Source organism: Gadus morhua, chromosome 11 (assembly GCF_902167405.1).
Source record: "Gadus morhua chromosome 11, gadMor3.0, whole genome shotgun sequence".
Classification (NCBI taxonomy): domain Eukaryota; kingdom Metazoa; phylum Chordata; class Actinopteri; order Gadiformes; family Gadidae; genus Gadus; species Gadus morhua.
This window is the reverse complement of record NC_044058.1, coordinates 17,964,388-17,983,835: the sequence shown is the minus strand read 5'-3', so window position 1 is coordinate 17,983,835 and position 19,448 is coordinate 17,964,388. Positions and strand designations below refer to the sequence as shown.

Genomic DNA, 19,448 nt, shown 5'->3' with positions numbered 1-19,448 from the left:
AGGCCGCTGTGGCGACCTCTGAGCCCCATGTACAAACAACCAGCATGGTGAAGGCTGTGCATCGCTGCCTCGCAGCTTCGTCTGTGTCTTTCTGTCTATAAATCATACCCTAGCCGCTCTGATTGCAGTGCACGGAGTCTGGGACGAGTGGTCACCCTGGAGCCTGTGCTCCTCCACCTGTGGACGGGGCCACCGGGAACGCACACGCTCCTGTAAGCCCCCACAGTTTGGGGGAGACCCCTGTCCAGGACCGGACAAACAGAACAAGTTCTGCAACATTGCGGTTTGTCCAGGTAAGGAATCGTTTTCTTGGCTATTTTGAGAATTGGGTTCATAATTGGTCTTTTTCATGCCACACAGCTTGACACACAGTTTTGTACTCAAAGAGTTGATTTCTTTTGAGAGATTTTGAGATTACATTCATATTCATTCAGTGTTGAGCAAGGAACAGTGAGGTAGAGTTGCATTGTGAAATGAGCTGAGAGGCATTATGAATGGGGTTCCCTATTGTGAATTCATATTAAAGACAAAAGTGTTTTTCTTAAGTCGTTATGACTGATTTTTCTATATTATATTCTTAGTTTATATTTGGACTACACCCTTTCAAACTAAACCCTCACGATGATAATGTTTCAAAAAAGGGGTACAAAAATGAAAAACGCAAAATGTGCTATAAGGTCAAGAAACAGTCATTCCAAACAGCCAACACACCAGGGATTACAACAGTTAGAATATAATAGAATATGACTTTATTGTCCAGCCTGGAGCAGAAATGTGCTTTTGACCACAGTCACATTAAAACAGTACATAGCATATCGACACATGAAATGAAGCAAATCCATACTCCATCCATCCAACTGTTTATGTTTGAAGGCAATTACATTGCAAGTTGTATCTTTCCCCTCTGGTGGGCAAATCAGCTAATTCAAATGGAGAGTTCATCAGTTGTAATACCCCCCATGTGAATAATGCACCATGCCTCCTTGGCTCGCTTTGCGTTAAATCGTTGTCTCCTTCCATCCCTGTGCCTGCTCAGTGGATGGCGTGTGGAACGAGTGGTCCAGTTGGAGCTCCTGCTCCACGACCTGCTCCAACGGGACCACCCAGCGCACGCGGGAGTGCAACGGGCCCTCCTACGGGGGGTCCGAGTGCCACGGAGGCTGGCTGGAGACAGTGGACTGCTTCCTTGGCGACTGTCCAGGTAACGAGGGAGCGCGGCGAAGACAGATCTGCTCTTCGAATTCCCCGAAAAATTGATTTTAAAAACGCTCACCAACAACCATTTATTGTTTTTTGGAGGGGGGGGCGGGTTATTTGGTCGTAAAGAACATTGCATTACTTTTATTACTGCTATATTAATTAACTTGCATTGCCTCAAACTTGTACATTCATGACCTATCATCACAACATACGGCCTCTGGTTACAGTGGATGGAAAATGGCAGCCGTGGACCTTGTGGACCGGCTGTTCTAAGACGTGCGGGGGCGGTAGCCAGCAGAGACAGAGGGTCTGCTCTGGGCCCATCTTCGGGGGTCAGCCCTGCCCTGGGGAGCAGGAGGAGGTCCGGCAGTGCAACGAGAAGAGGTGCCCTGGTAGGACCCCTGCTGAGTCACTGTGCGGTGGGGGGAGGGACGGACGGACGGACGGACGGACGGACGGACGGACGGACGGACGGACGGACGGACGGACGGACGGACGGACGGACGGACGGACAGACGGACGGACAGATGTTGGAAAGGGAGAGAACTTTAAAGTATGTATCCTCTGCATCCCTTCTCACCCGTTCCGCATGTAGAACCTCACGAGATATGCGGGGAGGACAACTTCTCCAACGTGGTGTGGAAGATGACCACCGCCGGCGAGACCGCCGCGGTTCGCTGCCCGCCCAACGCGATGGGTGAGTGACCCCCGGCCCTCTGTTATGTCATCCGGCAGAAGGGCGACCTCTGCTCTAAACACTTCGTCATCTTCTCCCTACAGGACTCATCTTGCGCCGTTGCTCGCTCGACGAGGAAGGCATCGCCTACTGGGAGAATCCGACTTTTATGAAGTGCATATCGAATGATTACCGTAGCATTCAAACTCTGGTAAGAAGGGAGAGGGGTTCTGGCATGTGTGAGTCAGGTGACTGACCCAACAATGCAATGAGTCATTAAGTGTCTGTATTATATACGTAATTGTTGAGCTGGCTTGACTGTTCTCATGTGAATAGCACAGCATGCTATTTGGGAGAACACCGGTTCTGTTGCAGTCGGTTTTTGAAAAGCTCAACAGGTGGTTGTTGTTTTCAAATGGCTTTTTATTATGCTGACATCGCTATAGCTCCGGATTCTCTCAAGGGAAATGCAGCAACAAAAAAGAAAGAAGATGTTTGCTCATAAGATGAAACAAAGCTGTAAAATGAGCCCTCAGCAAGCCAATCGGTGTCCCCCCAGAGCGATGGTCCTAAAGGCTAATTGATCCCGCTCCCTTCTGTCAGACTCGGGAACACTTGTCAAAGGCACAGCGGGGCCTCGTGGGAGATGGAGTTTCAGAGGTGATGACTAAGCTGAGGGTGACATCCAGTGACGGGACCAGCTACAGTGGCGACCTGCTGGCCATAGTAGACGTCTTGAAGAACATGACCGAGATCTTCCGAAGGGCCTACTACAGCCCCAGCACCGCTGACATGCGGGTAGGTGTGCAGGACCGAGAGAACAGAAGATATTATGATACGAATTTACCTTCATTATTTACATTTCAGATTTCAGTGAACTGCGCTTTATGTCTCCTAAGTCCACTCACCACCCGACCACGCCTGATCAGTTGTGTTGCTTTTCAGAACTTTGTCCAGTCCGTTAGTAACCTGCTGATGGAGGAGAACCGGGAGAGATGGGAAGAGGCACAGCTGGTGAGGGCGCTATACACCTCTTCATCTCTCTCACTCACACATCTTCCCCTTGGCAGAGGACTAAGACACGCTTAGACGAAGGTTCAGAATGTCCTTGGTGTGTGCCTAAGTAAATGGAGGGACAAATAAAAAATAAAAGATTATTTAAATTTAGATTCTTACAAAGCCATCGGCAAAGCGATCCGGCTGGTGTAGCATGCTTAATTACTTAATGAATCTATTCAGCAGCCCATAGTCACCACGCTCTAGCTTGCTGTTTGCCCATGCTTGCCTTAGTGAAGTGTGTGTCCGCTGACTGGCTCTAGGGGGCCTCACACACTGGCTCAGGAGCCACATCAGGACAAATGATGCATGTGGGAACAAAGTTGATGCATTGTCATCTATCAAGAACAATAATGAATGAAATCTTTTATTAAATTTAACCAAACCAAAGGGGCCGCCACATGACTCGTTTCCTGGTCATAATTGGAAACAGAATGACACAATTAGAAGAATGAGTCTGTGTGTTAACCAAGATCTCGTGGTAGTTAGGGTTTTTTACCAAAGTACCCAAAAATACTCCAATCTGTTCCAGCTTGGTCCCAACATCAAGGAGCTCTTTCGTCTGATCGAGGACTTTGTGGACGTCATCGGCCTGAGGATGAAAGACTTCCAGGACATGTACGAGGTCACCGAAAACCTAGGTGGGCTGTCTGCTTATCACAGTATTTATTATTATTATATTATAATAAGGCTGCCCTGCTTTACCTGTTTTACCTTTTATATGGAAGGTTCTGCCATATTCATGTTTATTTTCATTCAGAATATGTTACATGTGAAATATCCGAGAAACACATATGCACAAGGCAATACTGCCTAGAGGCTATTGCCATAGCAAAGGATGGATATGAATTGACAAGTTCATGGGAATGCGACTGCTTATTGATTCACAATGACTAGATGTTGTTGCTTGAGTCCAATAACAAATCATTTTACCCCTGAGTACAACCAAGGAAAAATAAAGTTTGTGGTGAGCACAGTTGATTTGCTTGACCTTGCTGGCATGGAGATAAACAGTGTTGGGTTTGAGTAGGTAGACAGCTACTGACAGCGACGGGTAATGGGGGACTGATGGCCTATTAATAGCTATGCCAGTTCGCTTGTCTGGAGCCAACTAGCCACCCACGCTGTCAAACACGGGTGTACCAGCATTTGACCCCTGAGTCCCTTTGTTAACTTTGTAAAAAACTCCCACCCACACACTGCATGCACAGAGGCCTGGCAAACATCTGTCCCGATCGCATCGGATCTATTCATACATCCATCTGATCATTTATCTGTCTATCTATATATCTACCAATCTGTCTAGTCTATCTCTAAGAATACAAGATACAGCGGGGGGAAACTGTACAGTACTAGCAATTGAAAAACAGAACATTTATAACAAGAGTGTGCACGTATCTTTATACACAGTATGACTAGTCATGAATGAAACACTGAAAATAATTTCTATGTCTCTCTGGAACCTGTCTCTCTACCACAGTGCTTAGCATCCACAAGCGCCCGGTGATGGGCAATGCGGACATCAGCTTCCCCATGAAGGGCTGGAGGGGCATGGTGGACTGGGCACGCAGCTCAGAGGACAGAGTCACCATCTCCAAGAACATTCTTTCCAACGGAAAGCCAGGTGGGTTCAGCACCACTGCTTACTTCTGCCACCTGAGTCATTGTGCAGACACTGTTATCTGAAGCGACTTAAAGTGATTTGTATTTAGGAACCCGGCTGCATAGGTAGGATTTAGGAGTCGGGTTGTAAACAGAACGAGCAGAGGGAAAAGAGCCGAAGATTGCAATTTTTGAAAGAAAACGTCAAACGTACGTATTATGTAGTACCGCATTACCGCACCTGTGATTGACAGGTGAGATGGATTTCCCCAAACCAATCAGGGAAGAGATGCCCTGATGGTTCAGGAATGAGCCAAGAGCAGTCTTTAATCTAAATGAGCTCATACAGAGGCAGGCGCAGTTAACTTGAAAAAGATGATATCACAGAGCATTTCACTCACTAATAGCTGATGGATGGCTATGCCATTTCAAACTAATTGCACGCAAATTACAGCTCTTAAATCCCACCGACAGCACCTTTAAGTAGAAGAGCTACGTATCTTGCACAGTGATGCCAACAGGTAGCCTGGGGACATTGGGGATCGGGCCAACAACCCTTCTGGTCTTGGAGTCCAACATCATCATCACCCCCAGACTAGACTACAGGCCAGAATTCAAAACCTGGTCACAGAAGTTGGCCTCAGACAATATGTGGGACTCGAGAGAAAAGATAAAACAAACTAAAGTATTGCAACCTAGTTCCGAGCATTTACCGGCGGATTGTTTGGCACCTGGGATGATTCTCACGGCTCCGGGCGGCCCCTCTCACCTATGCCGCATGATAATTAGCCCGTCACTCCTAATCAGGAGTCAACAGGCGCCAATCAGTGGCAATTAGCTGCCATTTTCCTCCCAGCTGGGAGACTCGTCTCCGTGGCTGCGGAGACATAAGCAGCCTGTCAAGCTTATCACTCGCCCGCCTGACGCATTGTACAGACCCGCCGGGCTCCAAGGGCTCAAATGGCACTCGGGCTGTCTCTTCTGTAAGCGCTGGATAACGGAATTCAGGCAAACATCCTTGGTAGAGCACGACAGAGAGAGAGACCACTGGGACAGAAGTTCATGCATGAGTGCACTCTCGGAGCTGTGTGTGTGTGTGTTGAAGCGGTTGGCTTGATAGCGCCGGCCGTCACCCGTCGAACACACAAATAGATATTTAACACTGACACCTGTTGACACCTGACGGTCAGCGCGGCATTGGCTGAACATGTTTCCATTCAATTTGATTAATACACATGCACACGCACTAGGGCTGTAACGATACGCGTATCAAACCGAAAATCGCGATACTCAAAGCCACGATCCTGTCTCGCGGTGTGAGAAGGCAGAAGCGCGATACGCCCTTTCTAACTCTGTGGTCAAATTGTCCGATTGAAATTTGCTAATAATTTGTCTAGATAATAGTCTGCTGACAGCGCCCCCTCCTATCGATGCCGTAAGTATGCGACTGCAATCCTCCGTGGCTACGGAGGATCGCATTTCTCCACAGCCGTCGAAGTGCTCATATGCGATATGAACGACATTTATCCAGAGGGGGCCTGTGTGATCCTGTCTCTAGTGTTTTGTGTGATTTGACTGGCAGTTTGTCTGCTTATAGGTCGGAATGAAGCGGCCACCGATTATTGACAGGATGGGTACTTTATTCTACCGGACTCGTTCGCTTCTTCACTAGACACACGCGCTACCGCTCGCTCTCCTCGCTCGTCCACTCACTCGCTGACGTCACTCACACACGCAGACGCACATTACCATTCTGGCGCACACACCTATGCTACTCGTAACGCCTCGTTAATGCGACGTTCATGACCTTCAGTTTTTTCACCATCTATTGAAAGTTAGGCTATTAAACATGTTGCATTCTATACGGCCTGATTATGTCATTATTTAAGCTACATAGCCTAATAAGTAGTGCTAATAAGGATATTTGACTAAACCAACCAAACAGTTGAAAAAAGCATCCTCCCACACGTTATTTCTTTATTCATTTAGCTATACTTTAATAGTATTCTTTCTGTTCAAATCTGTTCAGTGTTCCAAATTATTTGTTATTAAATGTTACATTAAGTTAATTGGTATATATGTGTTGTTTAAATAAAATGCTTTTTAAATTTCAAAAAATCGTGGGATGTATCGAACCGTGGGTCAAAAATCGTGATACAAACCGAATCGTGAGTTTGTGTATCGTTACAGCCCTAACACGCACACTTGCACACACATACACACATGGATATGCTCAGCCAAATACTTAATGTCTAATGAACACAATATATCAACTTTATACATGTGCTTCCCCTGACATAAACATTGACTAAGCCTCACTGTGTCGTATTGGTGAATCAGCAGTCAACAGAGATGGGGCATAAAGAATGTGTTTGGATAAGCTCATTGCTTTCTGCAATGTGTCAACTAAATTGCATGATAGCTTTGCCATATGTTATATATTGTATATTCACTTATTAAATCTAGTGATTGTGCCAATAATATTCACCATGGTACTTCAATTAACTTTACTTACTTTTCTTAATTCCACGATAGGAAAAAATATTTAGGCCTGCATTTTGCATTAAGGTTTGTATTAACAGAGTGCATCTAACCTGCGTATTGTTATGATTGTATCTCCGTATTCAACAACCACCAGAAGGCTCATTCATTTTATTATGTTTGCGTTATATAAGATCTGGTGGAGCCCAGCAGTGGGCTTCAGCCAGTGCACAGTGACTCAAGAGTACGCTACACCACACAGAAACACATACACACACACACACACACATCCATACACACACCCAACCACACACACACATATGCACACGCAAACATACAGCCACTACATAACACACACACACACACACACACACACACACACACACACACACACACGCACACGCACACGCACACGCACACACACACACACACACACAAAGTGATTCTCCTCTGTAGTGCACCTCAGCCATGGGGAACTCATAGGTTGCTAGCAGCATTCACACTGCCCCAGAGCACTTTGAGGCTGTCTGGTAGCTCCGCCGAGGAGAGTGTCGGAGAGGCTGCAACATCTTCAGAGCGAGCAGCAGACGGAGCCCTGTGGTGATCATCTGGGGGCATGATGAGGGCCAACGGGGCCCTTGCTCCCCTTTGCCCCTGGCTCCCGTCCTGCCGTCCCTCCCTGGCATCACCTCGCCTCTGGTCTTTATCTAGTGGGGGGGGGGGGGGGGGGGGTGTTTGGACAGTCCATTACCTGTGACAAACGTCACTTTCCTTGCTTTTCCTCCTCTCAACTCTTCCCAGTAGTGGGTGGGAGGATGGAGGGAACCTGTGAGAGTTGTGTAGATGAAATGATGTCTGCTATATGTCATGAAAAACACCCATGGACATCTCGAATAACGCATGCATATTGCGTCTGCACATCATGAGGGACTTTTGCATGAGTGTGTTTGTGTGTATGTGCATGTGTGTGTGTGTGTGTGTGTGTGTGTGTGTGTGTGTGTGTGTGTGTGTGTGTGTGTGTGTGTGTGTGTGTGTGTGTGTGTGTGTGTGTGTGTGTGCATCAGTGTGCAGCAATGTGCAGCAGTGACACAGAGTGTGAGACAGTGTTTATAGCTGACTAGTCATGTAGGCCAGCTCCAGTAGGAAAAACTCTTGGGGCTGAAATAGAGGAGGAGGGTGAGGAGGAGAAGAAGGAGGAGGAGAAGGAGGAGGAGGAGGAGGAGGAGGAGGAGGAGGAGGAGGAGGAGGAGGAGGAGGAGGAGGAAAGAGAAAGACACAAGCAGGGCTAGTGTTATCTTTATGTTTTTCTACTCCCTCCACAGTTTGGGGAAAAGCGGGCCATCTCTGTCGGGTCAGCCTGGAGCTCTGAAAGCCAGGGGCATCTCTCTTCTCCACTCTGCTGCTCGAACAGGGCTTGGGCTGGTTGGCTTTTTGGTGAATGTTGGCATGTGCCTTCCAGTGTGGGCTTACTGTCCTTTCCTCTGTTAAAGATTCGGGTGACTCTTCAACCTTCGTGAGCGGCATCGTTCTGTACAGAAATCTGGGGAGCATTCTGTCGCTGCAGAGGTAAGGACGCTGGACTTCAAACGAGGGATTCATGCAAAAGCATGCACATCATGCTCCATCCCTCTTTACCGCCATGTTGAAGTGCTTCACACTGTGAAGCGAGTTGATTGAACTATTCTTGACCTTTATTTTAGAGGCATTATCTGCCTAGGAAGAGTTTCCAATTGTACCATTTCTTGTGTTTCGCTTGTTTCTGTTTTGATGTTTGCGGATGTGTTTATGGATAAGGGTAGCCATGCATGTGTTATTTTTGTTTGCACACACACACACACACACGGATGCAGACTCTATTATGCAGGGCTGTGGATGTTGGGAGTAAGCAGCACTCCATTATGGTAATATGGTTATGCTGCATAATGATCCAGTAAAACATATGATGGGAGGGAAGAGAGGGAGAGAGAGAAGTGTCCTCCCACATGCTAGTATCCAGCTCGCCTGGTGTGTTCTTTTACAGGAGGGGTTATTATGGCTTCTTTCAAAACCACTAGACAGCTCTCTCTCCCCCTCTCCCCCTCTCCCCCTCTCCCCCTCTCCCCCTCTCCCTCTCTCTCTCTCTCTCTCTCTCTCTCTCTCTCTCTCTCGCTCTCTAAAAAGGATGGTCTTTAGGAAGGAGACAAGGTGACAGTAATGTTTAAGTTGAATGATTGTGGTACTCTGGTTGTTCGCGGTTACGTTGAATACAGGGTACAATGTAACTGAGAAGGCACAAGGACAAAGGGTGTAAACAGTCTTACAGTAGGATTTTGTTGTCAGTAATTTAAGCTGCATTTCCTTGATTTCACTCCATGGCTTCTACCACCTGGTCCAATTCAACATGATTGATAGTACCTGTAAAATAGGAAATTGTAATGCATACTAAGCAGAACCTTTCAAACGTTAAAATGTATATACGTTTCTGACAATAGCATGAGCTGTTGTCTCGGATGAAATCTTCAGTTAGGGGATTTTAGCTCGGTGTGTGGAAACGGCTTGGGTGGAAACAGACACTTTTAAAAGAAGCTGTTTGATTGTGTGAAATTTTTAATCATTCGGCTCTTTTTTTGTCCTCCCCAGAAACAACACCGTGGTTAACTCCAAAATCGTGTCTGTGACCATCAAGCCAACACCGGCATCGCTCTCACTTCCTGTGGAAGTGGAATTCTCTCACCTTTACAACGTGAGTTACTTTCCAAAATACCCCCTCCGGCCCAAGCCAAACTATACAACTAATACTTCCAATTGCATTTCACTTTGGTAGCTCTTGAGTCAATGTGCTTTGCAGATATAACTGTGGACGTTTTTCATTTATTTGTTGTTTTTAATCAACACATTTCAAACTAATGCTGTTTCTGTTCCCAACCCTGGCCAGGGAACCACCAACCAGACCTGCATATCGTGGGATGAGAGTGACAGGTAAGGCAGTCTGCCGCTTAGTGCATTCGATCATCCAAACAGCCGCTCGATGATTGACCTTGTGGCTGCGGTAGTGAAAAGAAAACAAAGTAAAATAACAAATACACCTTAATAGAATACCAAACCCTTCATTGTGTGTTTGTGTGTGTGTGTGTGTGTGTGTGTGTGTGTGTGTGTGTGTGTGTGTGTGTGTGTGTGTGTGTGTGTGTGTGTGTGTGTGTGTGTGTGTGTGTGTGTGCGTGTGTGTGGTTGTGTGTGTGTGTTTGTGTTTGTGGTTGAGTCTGAGTGTCAGTGTGTGTCTGTGTGTGATCGACCAACGTTCCTCTGTTTTAGTGTCATCATTCATGCAGCTAAACTGACACAGCTTCAGAGATTGCAAAGCGTTCGGCCGCCTATTTTCATGTGCGTCTATCCAAACTGCCTTCGTCTTCTTTAAGCTCACAAACTTTACCAAGGCCTCCCCCCCCCCCCCTGTTGCCTAAAAGTGCAGAGCGTGGTGTGTGGCTGCGTGCGGTACGCCGTGAAAGTCGGCGCTCACACCTCACTGACAACGATGCACCATGTGGAAAATGAGAAGTGTCGCTCACCGCTCCTTTACCCCCTGCATCTCCAGGCCCACGCATGACACTCACCGCCACACGTCAAAATGTAAGGGAGCTTGGAGCGGGGTACAAAACGGAGTGATAAGAGCGGGAGAGAGATACAGGCCGAGAGGTGGCGAGAGAGAGAGAAAGAGCGAGAGGGAGGGAGGGAGGGAGGGAGAGAGAGAGAGAGAGAGAGAGAGAGAGAGAGAGAGAGAGAGAGAGAGAGAGAGAGAGAGAGAGAGAGAGAGAGAGAGGGAGAGGGAGGGAGGGAGGGAGGGAGGGAGGGAGGGACTGAGGGAGGGAGGGAGGGAGAGGGAGAGAGAGAGAATCCTTGCCCAGAAAAGCAAGGCAAGGGGGGATGACAAGGGGAGAAGAGCAAACAATTTTTAATTTGAGCTCTTTGTAGGGACCCCAATTTTGGAGCACCCTTTTGAATGCACCTTGCTCCTCAAAGTTGCTTGTTTATTTAAACGCAGGGATAAGGAGGTTGTGTGCATATTCAAGTGTGAGAGCAAGATGGAAAATAAAGAAACTACAAATAACAAACATCTCGTGCCCGTGGCCCTATTGCAGTGCAGGTTGGACATTTGCATTTAGATGGGTGCGTACACTTGTTGTTACAGAGATGAAGAGCACAACGCTATTCGCCTCAGTCTGAGGATTAAAAGAAGAAATGAGGGAGGGAAAAAAGTTTTCGCTTGAGAAATGCAGAGAAACGGCAAAACGCAGAGAGAGAGCTGGGGGGTTCGGGATGGTGGTTGTGAGGAGGACACACAGTGAGACTAAAGCTAGCGAACGGTGGAACGGAAGATCAGAGGAGCACAGTCTGAAAGTTCAACATTAAAATACTTCCTGGGGGATCTTATCACAATGACTATAAATATGCAGTGATGCTCAGCCAACCACATTCAGGGTGCGGAGCACCAGACTGTGACTGCATATGCATGCACATAAGTCCATGTTAATTATTACAATAACACGCACACACACAAATAAAAACATTTAAACAATCTAGCCCACATCTGAAATGAAGCAGTGTTACATCATCAAGCTATTGTTGTTGTAGTGCTTTGGTTGAGTGCCGCCGTTGCACTAAACCAAGCAGTAAGTTGATTGTCGTTTGCAGAGCAAGCAGGTGAGCTAAGATATATCTTGAGTGTCCCTTGTTTGTTGAGGACTTGTGCTAATGGCAGCCGTGACTTAATCCATTTAGTGCTTGAACAGCACACGTTGCAAGGTATGAACAGGGCTTTTAAGAGAGAGAGGGAGAGAGAGGGAGAGAGAGAGAGAGAGACGAGTGGCATGGAAAGAAGCCATAAGCCGTAGAGATAGTAAAGAAAGATGGGCAAGCTAAAATCAGAGAAGTAAAAGAAGAGGGAAAAGAAATGAGGCAACAAGGGAATGGGAGAGGAATCTGTTCCCCAAGTCGTAGGTGGAATCTCATCAGTACCAGCGCTACTCCCTCAGTCCTGGCATCTCATCAGTACCAGCATGGCTGTGAAGGGAGCCGAGGCTGTGAGGGGGAGGAAGGCGTGGAGTGTGTGATAAATGAGTTAATATTTTGGGGGAGAAATTAGAATTGGAGGGAGGCGCCCCTGTCCTGCTGATAAGAGATGTGTGGAGGGTTGTTGAAGGGGCCACACTTCAACTGAGAAAAAAATCAATAATTTAACCACTCAGCGTCTCTCCCTCTCCCTCTCCCTCTCTCTCTCTCTCACAACAAAACGACCAGGTGTGCATGCGTGCGTTTGTTTGTGTGTGTATGCATGTGTATTATTGTGTTTGTGTGTGTGTCACATTTCCGGTGTTAAATATGAATGCATTGGTATAAAAGCTGGTCGTGTCTTAAGAAAAAGACAATGAAATCCATCCAACTTAAATCCTTTTGAAGACATGGCGAAGTAATCAAGTAGAACAAAAAGTCAACTGATCAACTGATAGTGTGTATAATAAACGGAACATTATCAGATTATTATCCATGCAAAATTAATTTGTGATTAATGTATTCCTTGGAGCGGGGGGGGGGTATGCACTCAGGACTTCGCCTCCATTGCTGCAGGGCTTTTACTCCATGGCACTGTTTCTGGATGGGGAGGCTCTCCCATGCAGGGCTGCTGGACTGCCACATAATGAACCATCTAGTCTAGAGGCTGTGGCCAAGTCTGTCTGTGGCCATGCGTGTTTGCTCGAGTCGACCATGTGTGTGTGTGTGTGTGAGAGAGAGAGAGAGAGAGAGAGAGAGAGAGAGAGAGAGAGAGAGAGAGAGAGAGAGAGAGAGAGAGAGAGAGAGAGAGAGAGAGAGAGAGAGAGAGAGAGAGAGGGAGATGGAGTGAGAGGTCTAACCGTGTCATCCACAGAGAGAGACAGCGCTGAGTTGTAATATATTGGATTTCTTTCAGAAGTGATGTGCTAGGGTCAGCAGCGAACCCTTCTCCAGAGGCCATGGAGCCTCTGCTCTAAACCTGTCCCCACCCTCGCTCCCCCACCACGACAAGCACCACCACAACCACACATTCTCATACATCTTTCCATTTTTTTTCTGGGCGGCACTTTTGCTCCCTGCTCTCTCTTGATTTTCTCATGCCCAAGTTGCCCTTCAGCATTTGTCATCCAGATGCACTTTGGGTAATCCTGTTTGGTTTTGGCACTGGCGGCAGGCTTAAAGTCTACTGGAAGCAGAGCGATAATTTGTTTGGGAGAAATACTGTTAAGACACTTTAACTCTCTGTGAACAACTTGAGACCTTGGTCCGCAAGTACCAGTGATGGCTTCAAGTTGTTTTGTTTTATTTATTTTGACATTTTCCTTCAGGGCCTGTGTGCGTTGTGGTGCGATACTTTGAAGGCATTTCTGAAATCAATTTGTACTGTATATGCTGCCCTTGTGCTATAAAAGCTGCTGCATGGGTTTTCAGAAGGCTGACTTATTTTTTCTCTTCTGAGACATTTTAGTGTGTTTGAAATTATTCAGTAGATGGATGACCTGTAGAATGTATCATATTGTAGCATTACTGTGTAAGAAATCTCATGCAAAAGACATTGGGGAGAGTTTAATTAATTGGTTGAATGATAAGTCAAGATGTCACAACCTGCGGCCATGACTCAACTATTTAACTGGAAGATAGATTGTGTGCAGTTGTGATAGAAAAATAAGTGTCTGAATAACATCTTAAAATGTGTTTTATTGAGTAGGCTATGTACATACAACCTAGCTACGAGAAGGTTTAAAAACGAGGGGAAAATGCATTGAACAGTGTAATCTTTGCTCAAATTATTATTTTAATGGATTGTGCTCTGACAGCTGTGTACTTTGCGCAAGTTGCACGGAGCAAAAGCTCTTTGCTTTGTACTTAAGTTGGTTGGAAGGCCTGCGGATGAAAATCCAATCTATTGATTTAAAAACTCCAGGAATGATGAATATTATTCTAAGCACTGCTATTGTTAGTGCCTTAGAAACACAAACACACAAACACACACACACACACACACACACACACACACACACACACACACACACACACACACACACACACACACACACACACATATATGTGTGTGTGTGTGTGTGTGTGTGTGTGTGTGTGTTTCAATCGTAATGCCAATTCAATGGGTCATTTTACATATTGTGTGGGTCTATAAATGAGGTATAAAGTGGTTTATTATTTCGTTTTATTTGCTAACTGTAAGTGGCAGTGAGCCACGCGGTGCTCAAATCGTTTATTGAGACGCAATCGCTGTCGTTACGGAGAAGCCTATAGGATAATTTACGATTCGAATATGGTTGCCTAATTAAAAAAAAAAACGGGCCAATTAACGACACCGATTATTTTATGAAATTGTTAGTTTCGAGTATTAGATCTATTGAAAGAATTGCGTTCGATATCTTTGTTACCATTCGTTTTTTTCACACGTATTTTCGGGGATATTTCAGTTTCCACTCTATCGGAATAATAATGTGGCCAGGCAGAAAGCTGTGCAGCGCCCCGCCACAGAGACCGTTCATCACCGCGTTCGCTGCGTTCTGCGCCTCTGCTCGCGACCGGCGAAGATGTAACGTGGATTAGGGCTTCATAGTTAGCTCTAACGTGGGGGGATTTGAATATCTTTGCGGCTTTTATTCACCGCTGCATCGTCCTCTCTCTCTCTCTCTCTCTCTCTCTCTCTCTCTCTCTGTTCCGCAGCTCCTCGCTGCTCGGATCGTGGTCTGCCAAGGGCTGCAGAGCCGTGCTCGTCGACTCATTCAGAACCAAATGCGTGTGTGACAGACTGTCCACCTTCGCCATTTTAGCACGGCTAAATCCTGACATGGTAAGTCCCACCGACACCTCCCTACCTATTTTTTTTTGGACATTGATGTATCCGAAACAATGTGTTTTGCGAGTTAGGTGAATGTATCTGTCAGGTTTTATGAAAAGGGCGTCATTGTAACATATCAACAGATCCCTCGCTCCCTCCCTCCCCCTCCTTCCTCTCTCCCGCTCCATCTCTCTCTCTCTCCCCCTCGACATGGCACCACTGTATATAGCCAGTTCTGTGTCTTCACTAATAAAGCGTATGGGCATATTCAAAAAAATGAATATATACCCTGAATATGTTGACGTTTGTTCAGCAAGGCAAGCCACACCGGGCTGTTGGTCACCTCTGCATTTCAACCGCACACCGCACAGGATGTTTACCGACAGATGTGTTGATTTGCATACATTACATCATGGTTAATAGGATTGTGATGTGGGTGCCGTGTGAGGAATCGCACATCATCTCTCATATCTAATAATAAGACATAGGAGCACCACAATTGATTAACAAACTGATGTTCAAATCTAAATTGCAACGATGCCAATCAAAGCGTCGCTCCTTGTGTTTTCCACGTCTCTGGGGCTAGGGGCCTACACTATGCAGACATGCAAATTAGAAATTGCAAATTGGGGCAGCATAGCAGTATTTCTGATATAACCTCAGATGGTGGTTGCTGCTGTGCTGTGCACCATGAGAGAATGTGTGATAAAGGACATGGACATCACTGATGAATTCCACTGATCAAGTATGTTTTCACAGTTTCTACTGGGAAAAGGGCAGGGTCTTTTGGTGAATTTTTCATATGTGATTAGTTATTATTAGACTGGAAATTGCTTTGGATGCAGTTTGTTTGTTGCCCTGGTAACAGCATAGGCACTCGGGGCCCTCTTAAAGACCTAGCCGACGCAAAGGATAAAAGTCGCTTGCATTGTTTCAAGAAAAGATATAGGAGATGAGGCATCCCACTAACTAACCCACTGCCCAGCTTCACCAACAATACATGGATGGAAACTTACATAGGTAGCCAATTAAGGTTTGGTTTGAGCAGACCATGGTATGTTTATTTTTTCGGTTTGTGCTTTGTATGTGTGTGTATATGTGTGTGTGTGTATGTAAATGTGTGAGGGATTGAATATGTGTGCATGTGTGTGTGTGTATGTGTGTTTGAACATCTTGCTCTCTGTTGCGTATCCTAGTATCCTGAAGCCAAGATTAGTCAGCCAATGGAAGGCTTTCGTGCGAGTGGAACCATATTAAATGGGTGCATTCCAACATGCCGCATGATGTTTGCTCTGTCTATCTTGTTTTCTAACATGCACATGTACAACCTCAGATGTATGGAACGCTGCCGCTAACATGGAGCTCGGGGGGGGGGGGGGGCACCAACGCGTGCCATATGAGTTGCAAGCCCATCACCCCTAGCCTAGCAGCATGTGTGCTAATAGTAGCTAGCACGATGGCTACCGCTTCTTGTTGGAAGCCAGCCCGCTCTGACTCTGCCTGTAGCCACTGTCTCTCTCTACCTGGGCAGTCGACAGGCCGTTCTCAGCACTGTCGCAGTCTGGAGCTTTCACATGCCCAGAGGGAAGCAAAATGGTGGCAGCTTGACTTGCTCCCCATGCCAACGATGGGGGGAAAAAAAGAGAAAGAGAAAAAGAGAAATGGAAAAGGCCAGTTCTCTCTCCCCCCACAAACACACTGTGATGTTGGTTTGCTATGGCCATGGTTAGCAATGCTAATTATTCCTTTTTCAACTCCATGATGGCTTCTAACCGGGCCTGGCTTTCTCCTCTGTACGTCTGCAGCTAGCCATCGACAGCCCTAGCATGACAAACACCCACCCTCTATCTGCCCTTCTCCCTCTCTCTCCCTCTCCCTCTCTCTCGCATCCCTTTGTATTCCTCCACATCTCAGTCAACTCCTCGCATAATTTCCCCCCTGCGCCGCTTCCGCAATACATCGTCACACTCTAATCTGTCTCTTCTTCTGCTCTTGTGCTTTTTTTTTTTTTTTTTTTTACATATACATATATATATATATATATATATATATATATATATATATATATATATATATATATATATATATATCCTTCCGCCACCTTGGCTGTTCCAACCAACACGCAATCTTGATTCTGCTGCAGGTTTTATGAAATTCAATCAGGCGTCTGCAGACGGGGGAACAAAGCAAGTGCTTTGGAAGGCACCGTCGGTTGGCTAGTTTTGCAATAGAAATGATACAGGGAAAAAGGATGGAGAAAAAAACTGCAGTTGACGGTTGTGCTTGGTTCCCAATATGGGGGGGGGGGGGGGGGGGGGGGGAATGATGGTGCGAGTGTGTGTGTTTGTGTGGGTGGGCAGGGGGAGGAGGAGGGGTGCATCGAGTAACACCTGCAGTCCTTGCTAGGGACGATCGGTCTCCATCGAGAGAGACTGAGACAGAGAGAATGAGATACAGAGAGAGAGAGAGAGAGACAGAAAAACCGAAAGAGAAAAGAGAGAGTAGAGTCCTATATGGGTAGTCAAGCCCTAAGGAGCAGGAAATGTTTTCTGTGTGAGCAGCGACTTTCCGTTCCACTGAACTGATAATCTAACCCCCACCCACCCGAACTGCTTTGCTTTTAGAGCGGGAGGGGGGGGAGGGGAAGTCGCTGCAGTGTAGATTAATCAGGGGGATTTAATTAACTTGGCCTCAGCACACACATCAAACCTGCAGACAAGACAGGCTATAAACTCAGCCAATTATCTGTGGCTTGAGGGGTCCACGTGGAGAGACTCCCTCGTCTCACCCTGTTCCTCATACCTCCCTCACTCCCACGCGTCTCCCCTTCCCCCCCATAAAATATCATCTCAGCAGACACTTCCACATCATCTCAGTGCACCGTCGCACCCCCGCTCAAACACCTGGGATGGAACATACCGGAAACACGGAGATAACTTTTTTTTTTTTACATTGGGATAAAAACCTAAAAACAAATCGGATTTCAATCTGCCTTTCACTCTTAGTCATCAGCTCGTCTTTTAAAATAAGCAGTTTCATATACCTTTTATTTGCAGCAAACATGTCTGAGGCTGTGGAGGTGTTGCCACTGTGCCCTGGCCTGACATGTGAGTTAGCATATATGCTAGCTCAGATTGTTCATGCTAACGTTTATCAGTCTTTAGCCTTTCTTTGCTGATCACCAGCTTCATTAAACAGGGCTATATACAGTATTTTGCATGGCTGGCTAAACATGTACGTGTGTGCGTTTGTCCGTGTGTACACATGTACAGTAATTATACAAGTGTGACCCAGATATGAAACGCAAGACGAATGCGCCATGGTGCCAGTGTGATAGCTACTGCAGGAACGGCTGCCATATTGCACTGTTGCCATAGCGATGAAGACAATGGCTGCAGTAGTATGGGGAGAACGCTCACAGGACTAGGAAATCATTCTTTGTGTTTCTTTATTAGAGGTCTGCGTACATACGGAATATGAGACGTTTGCATGCAAAATTCTGTGGACCTAACCGTACTGTAGGTGGTGTATGCTAATGCCCAGGGGTTGAGGTGTGTATTTTTTCATATTTTTGGAAAAATCCTGTTTCCATTCACCTTGAAGTCACCTTGCTCTCCATTGACAAGACCTAAACAACAGCCTGTCTGGTAGCCACGCGCACCGGAGTGTATCTGTGTCTTTAAGCACACACGCGCACACGCCAGTGGGAGTGAGGGCAGAATACCTTCTGTGCGAATATCACACCACTACGAGCCCTGAATATTCAACCCTGCCTGTGTGTGCTTTTCCTCCAGAACATGGATAAAACACAGCTCCCGTCCGTCACGCTGATCGTCGGCTGTGGCGTGTCCTCCCTCACTCTGCTGCTGCTCATCATCATCTACGTGTCTGTCTGGAGGTAGGCTCCCACAACGCATGCACCAGTACGACCAAGGACACGACCCCGATTATTGAGGGTCTGTAAAGCACCGGACACACCCGTCATCACGTTTTTGGAATTGACGTGTCCATAACAGGCTTGAGCGAGAAGAATCGTACAGCCCTGCTACATTGCTGCTCTGCTTGCTTTGCTCTGTTTGAACAATGGGATTCTAGTTTCTTTTTTTGGGACGTGCTTCAAATATGAATCCAAATCACTCTGTGTGCTTTGTGCGGGAGAGACTTTATCCAAAGTGATCCTTTCAGTGATTTTACTTTTCATTTGTCATTAATGACGAGGTAAGGGTTACGCATCTGGCTCAACGATGCCTAGGGATAGATTGCAGATATAGGGGCTCAATAGCCTGAACCTTTCACCTTGGGGTCACACCCAACACCCTGGTCATGGGACTGGCCTGCCCCATATTGAATCCTAATTGCATGTAAAATGTTCTCTGTGGCATTGCTAGTAATTTGTAGCTTTACTTGTAATATTAACATGTACTATTGTATTTGTTTTTAGAATAATATTCTCTACCCTTTTTCTTAAGGTATATTCGCTCTGAACGGTCGGTGATCCTCATCAACTTCTGTTTGTCAATCATCTCCTCCAACGCCCTGATTCTCATTGGTCAGACCCAGACACGCAACAAGGTGAGCACTGGGCCTCTATAGGTA

The 19,448-nt window shown here is 46.4% G+C and overlaps 1 protein-coding gene across 6 annotated transcripts in view; it reads left to right on the top strand.

Moving 5' to 3' along the window:
• The window catches only part of adgrb1a (adhesion G protein-coupled receptor B1a), a 78,526-nt gene that overhangs the window by 46,005 nt on the left and 13,073 nt on the right, over positions 1-19,448 (top strand). For 4 of the 6 annotated variants that reach the window (XM_030371002.1, XM_030371004.1, XM_030371003.1 and 1 more), the window contains exons 6-20: positions 114-293; positions 1,037-1,201; positions 1,428-1,592; positions 1,796-1,897; positions 1,981-2,087; positions 2,480-2,674; positions 2,822-2,890; positions 3,465-3,573; positions 4,413-4,556; positions 8,506-8,581; positions 9,635-9,737; positions 9,930-9,973; positions 14,738-14,864; positions 18,647-18,750; positions 19,322-19,424. In XM_030371002.1, coding sequence (XP_030226862.1) covers positions 114-293; positions 1,037-1,201; positions 1,428-1,592; positions 1,796-1,897; positions 1,981-2,087; positions 2,480-2,674; positions 2,822-2,890; positions 3,465-3,573; positions 4,413-4,556; positions 8,506-8,581; positions 9,635-9,737; positions 9,930-9,973; positions 14,738-14,864; positions 18,647-18,750; positions 19,322-19,424 — 1,793 coding nt within the window. The remainder of the gene's footprint in view (positions 1-113; positions 294-1,036; positions 1,202-1,427; positions 1,593-1,795; positions 1,898-1,980; positions 2,088-2,479; positions 2,675-2,821; positions 2,891-3,464; positions 3,574-4,412; positions 4,557-8,505; positions 8,582-9,634; positions 9,738-9,929; positions 9,974-14,737; positions 14,865-18,646; positions 18,751-19,321; positions 19,425-19,448) is intronic. The other 2 variants (XM_030371005.1, XM_030371001.1) reach the window with 1 other exon arrangement.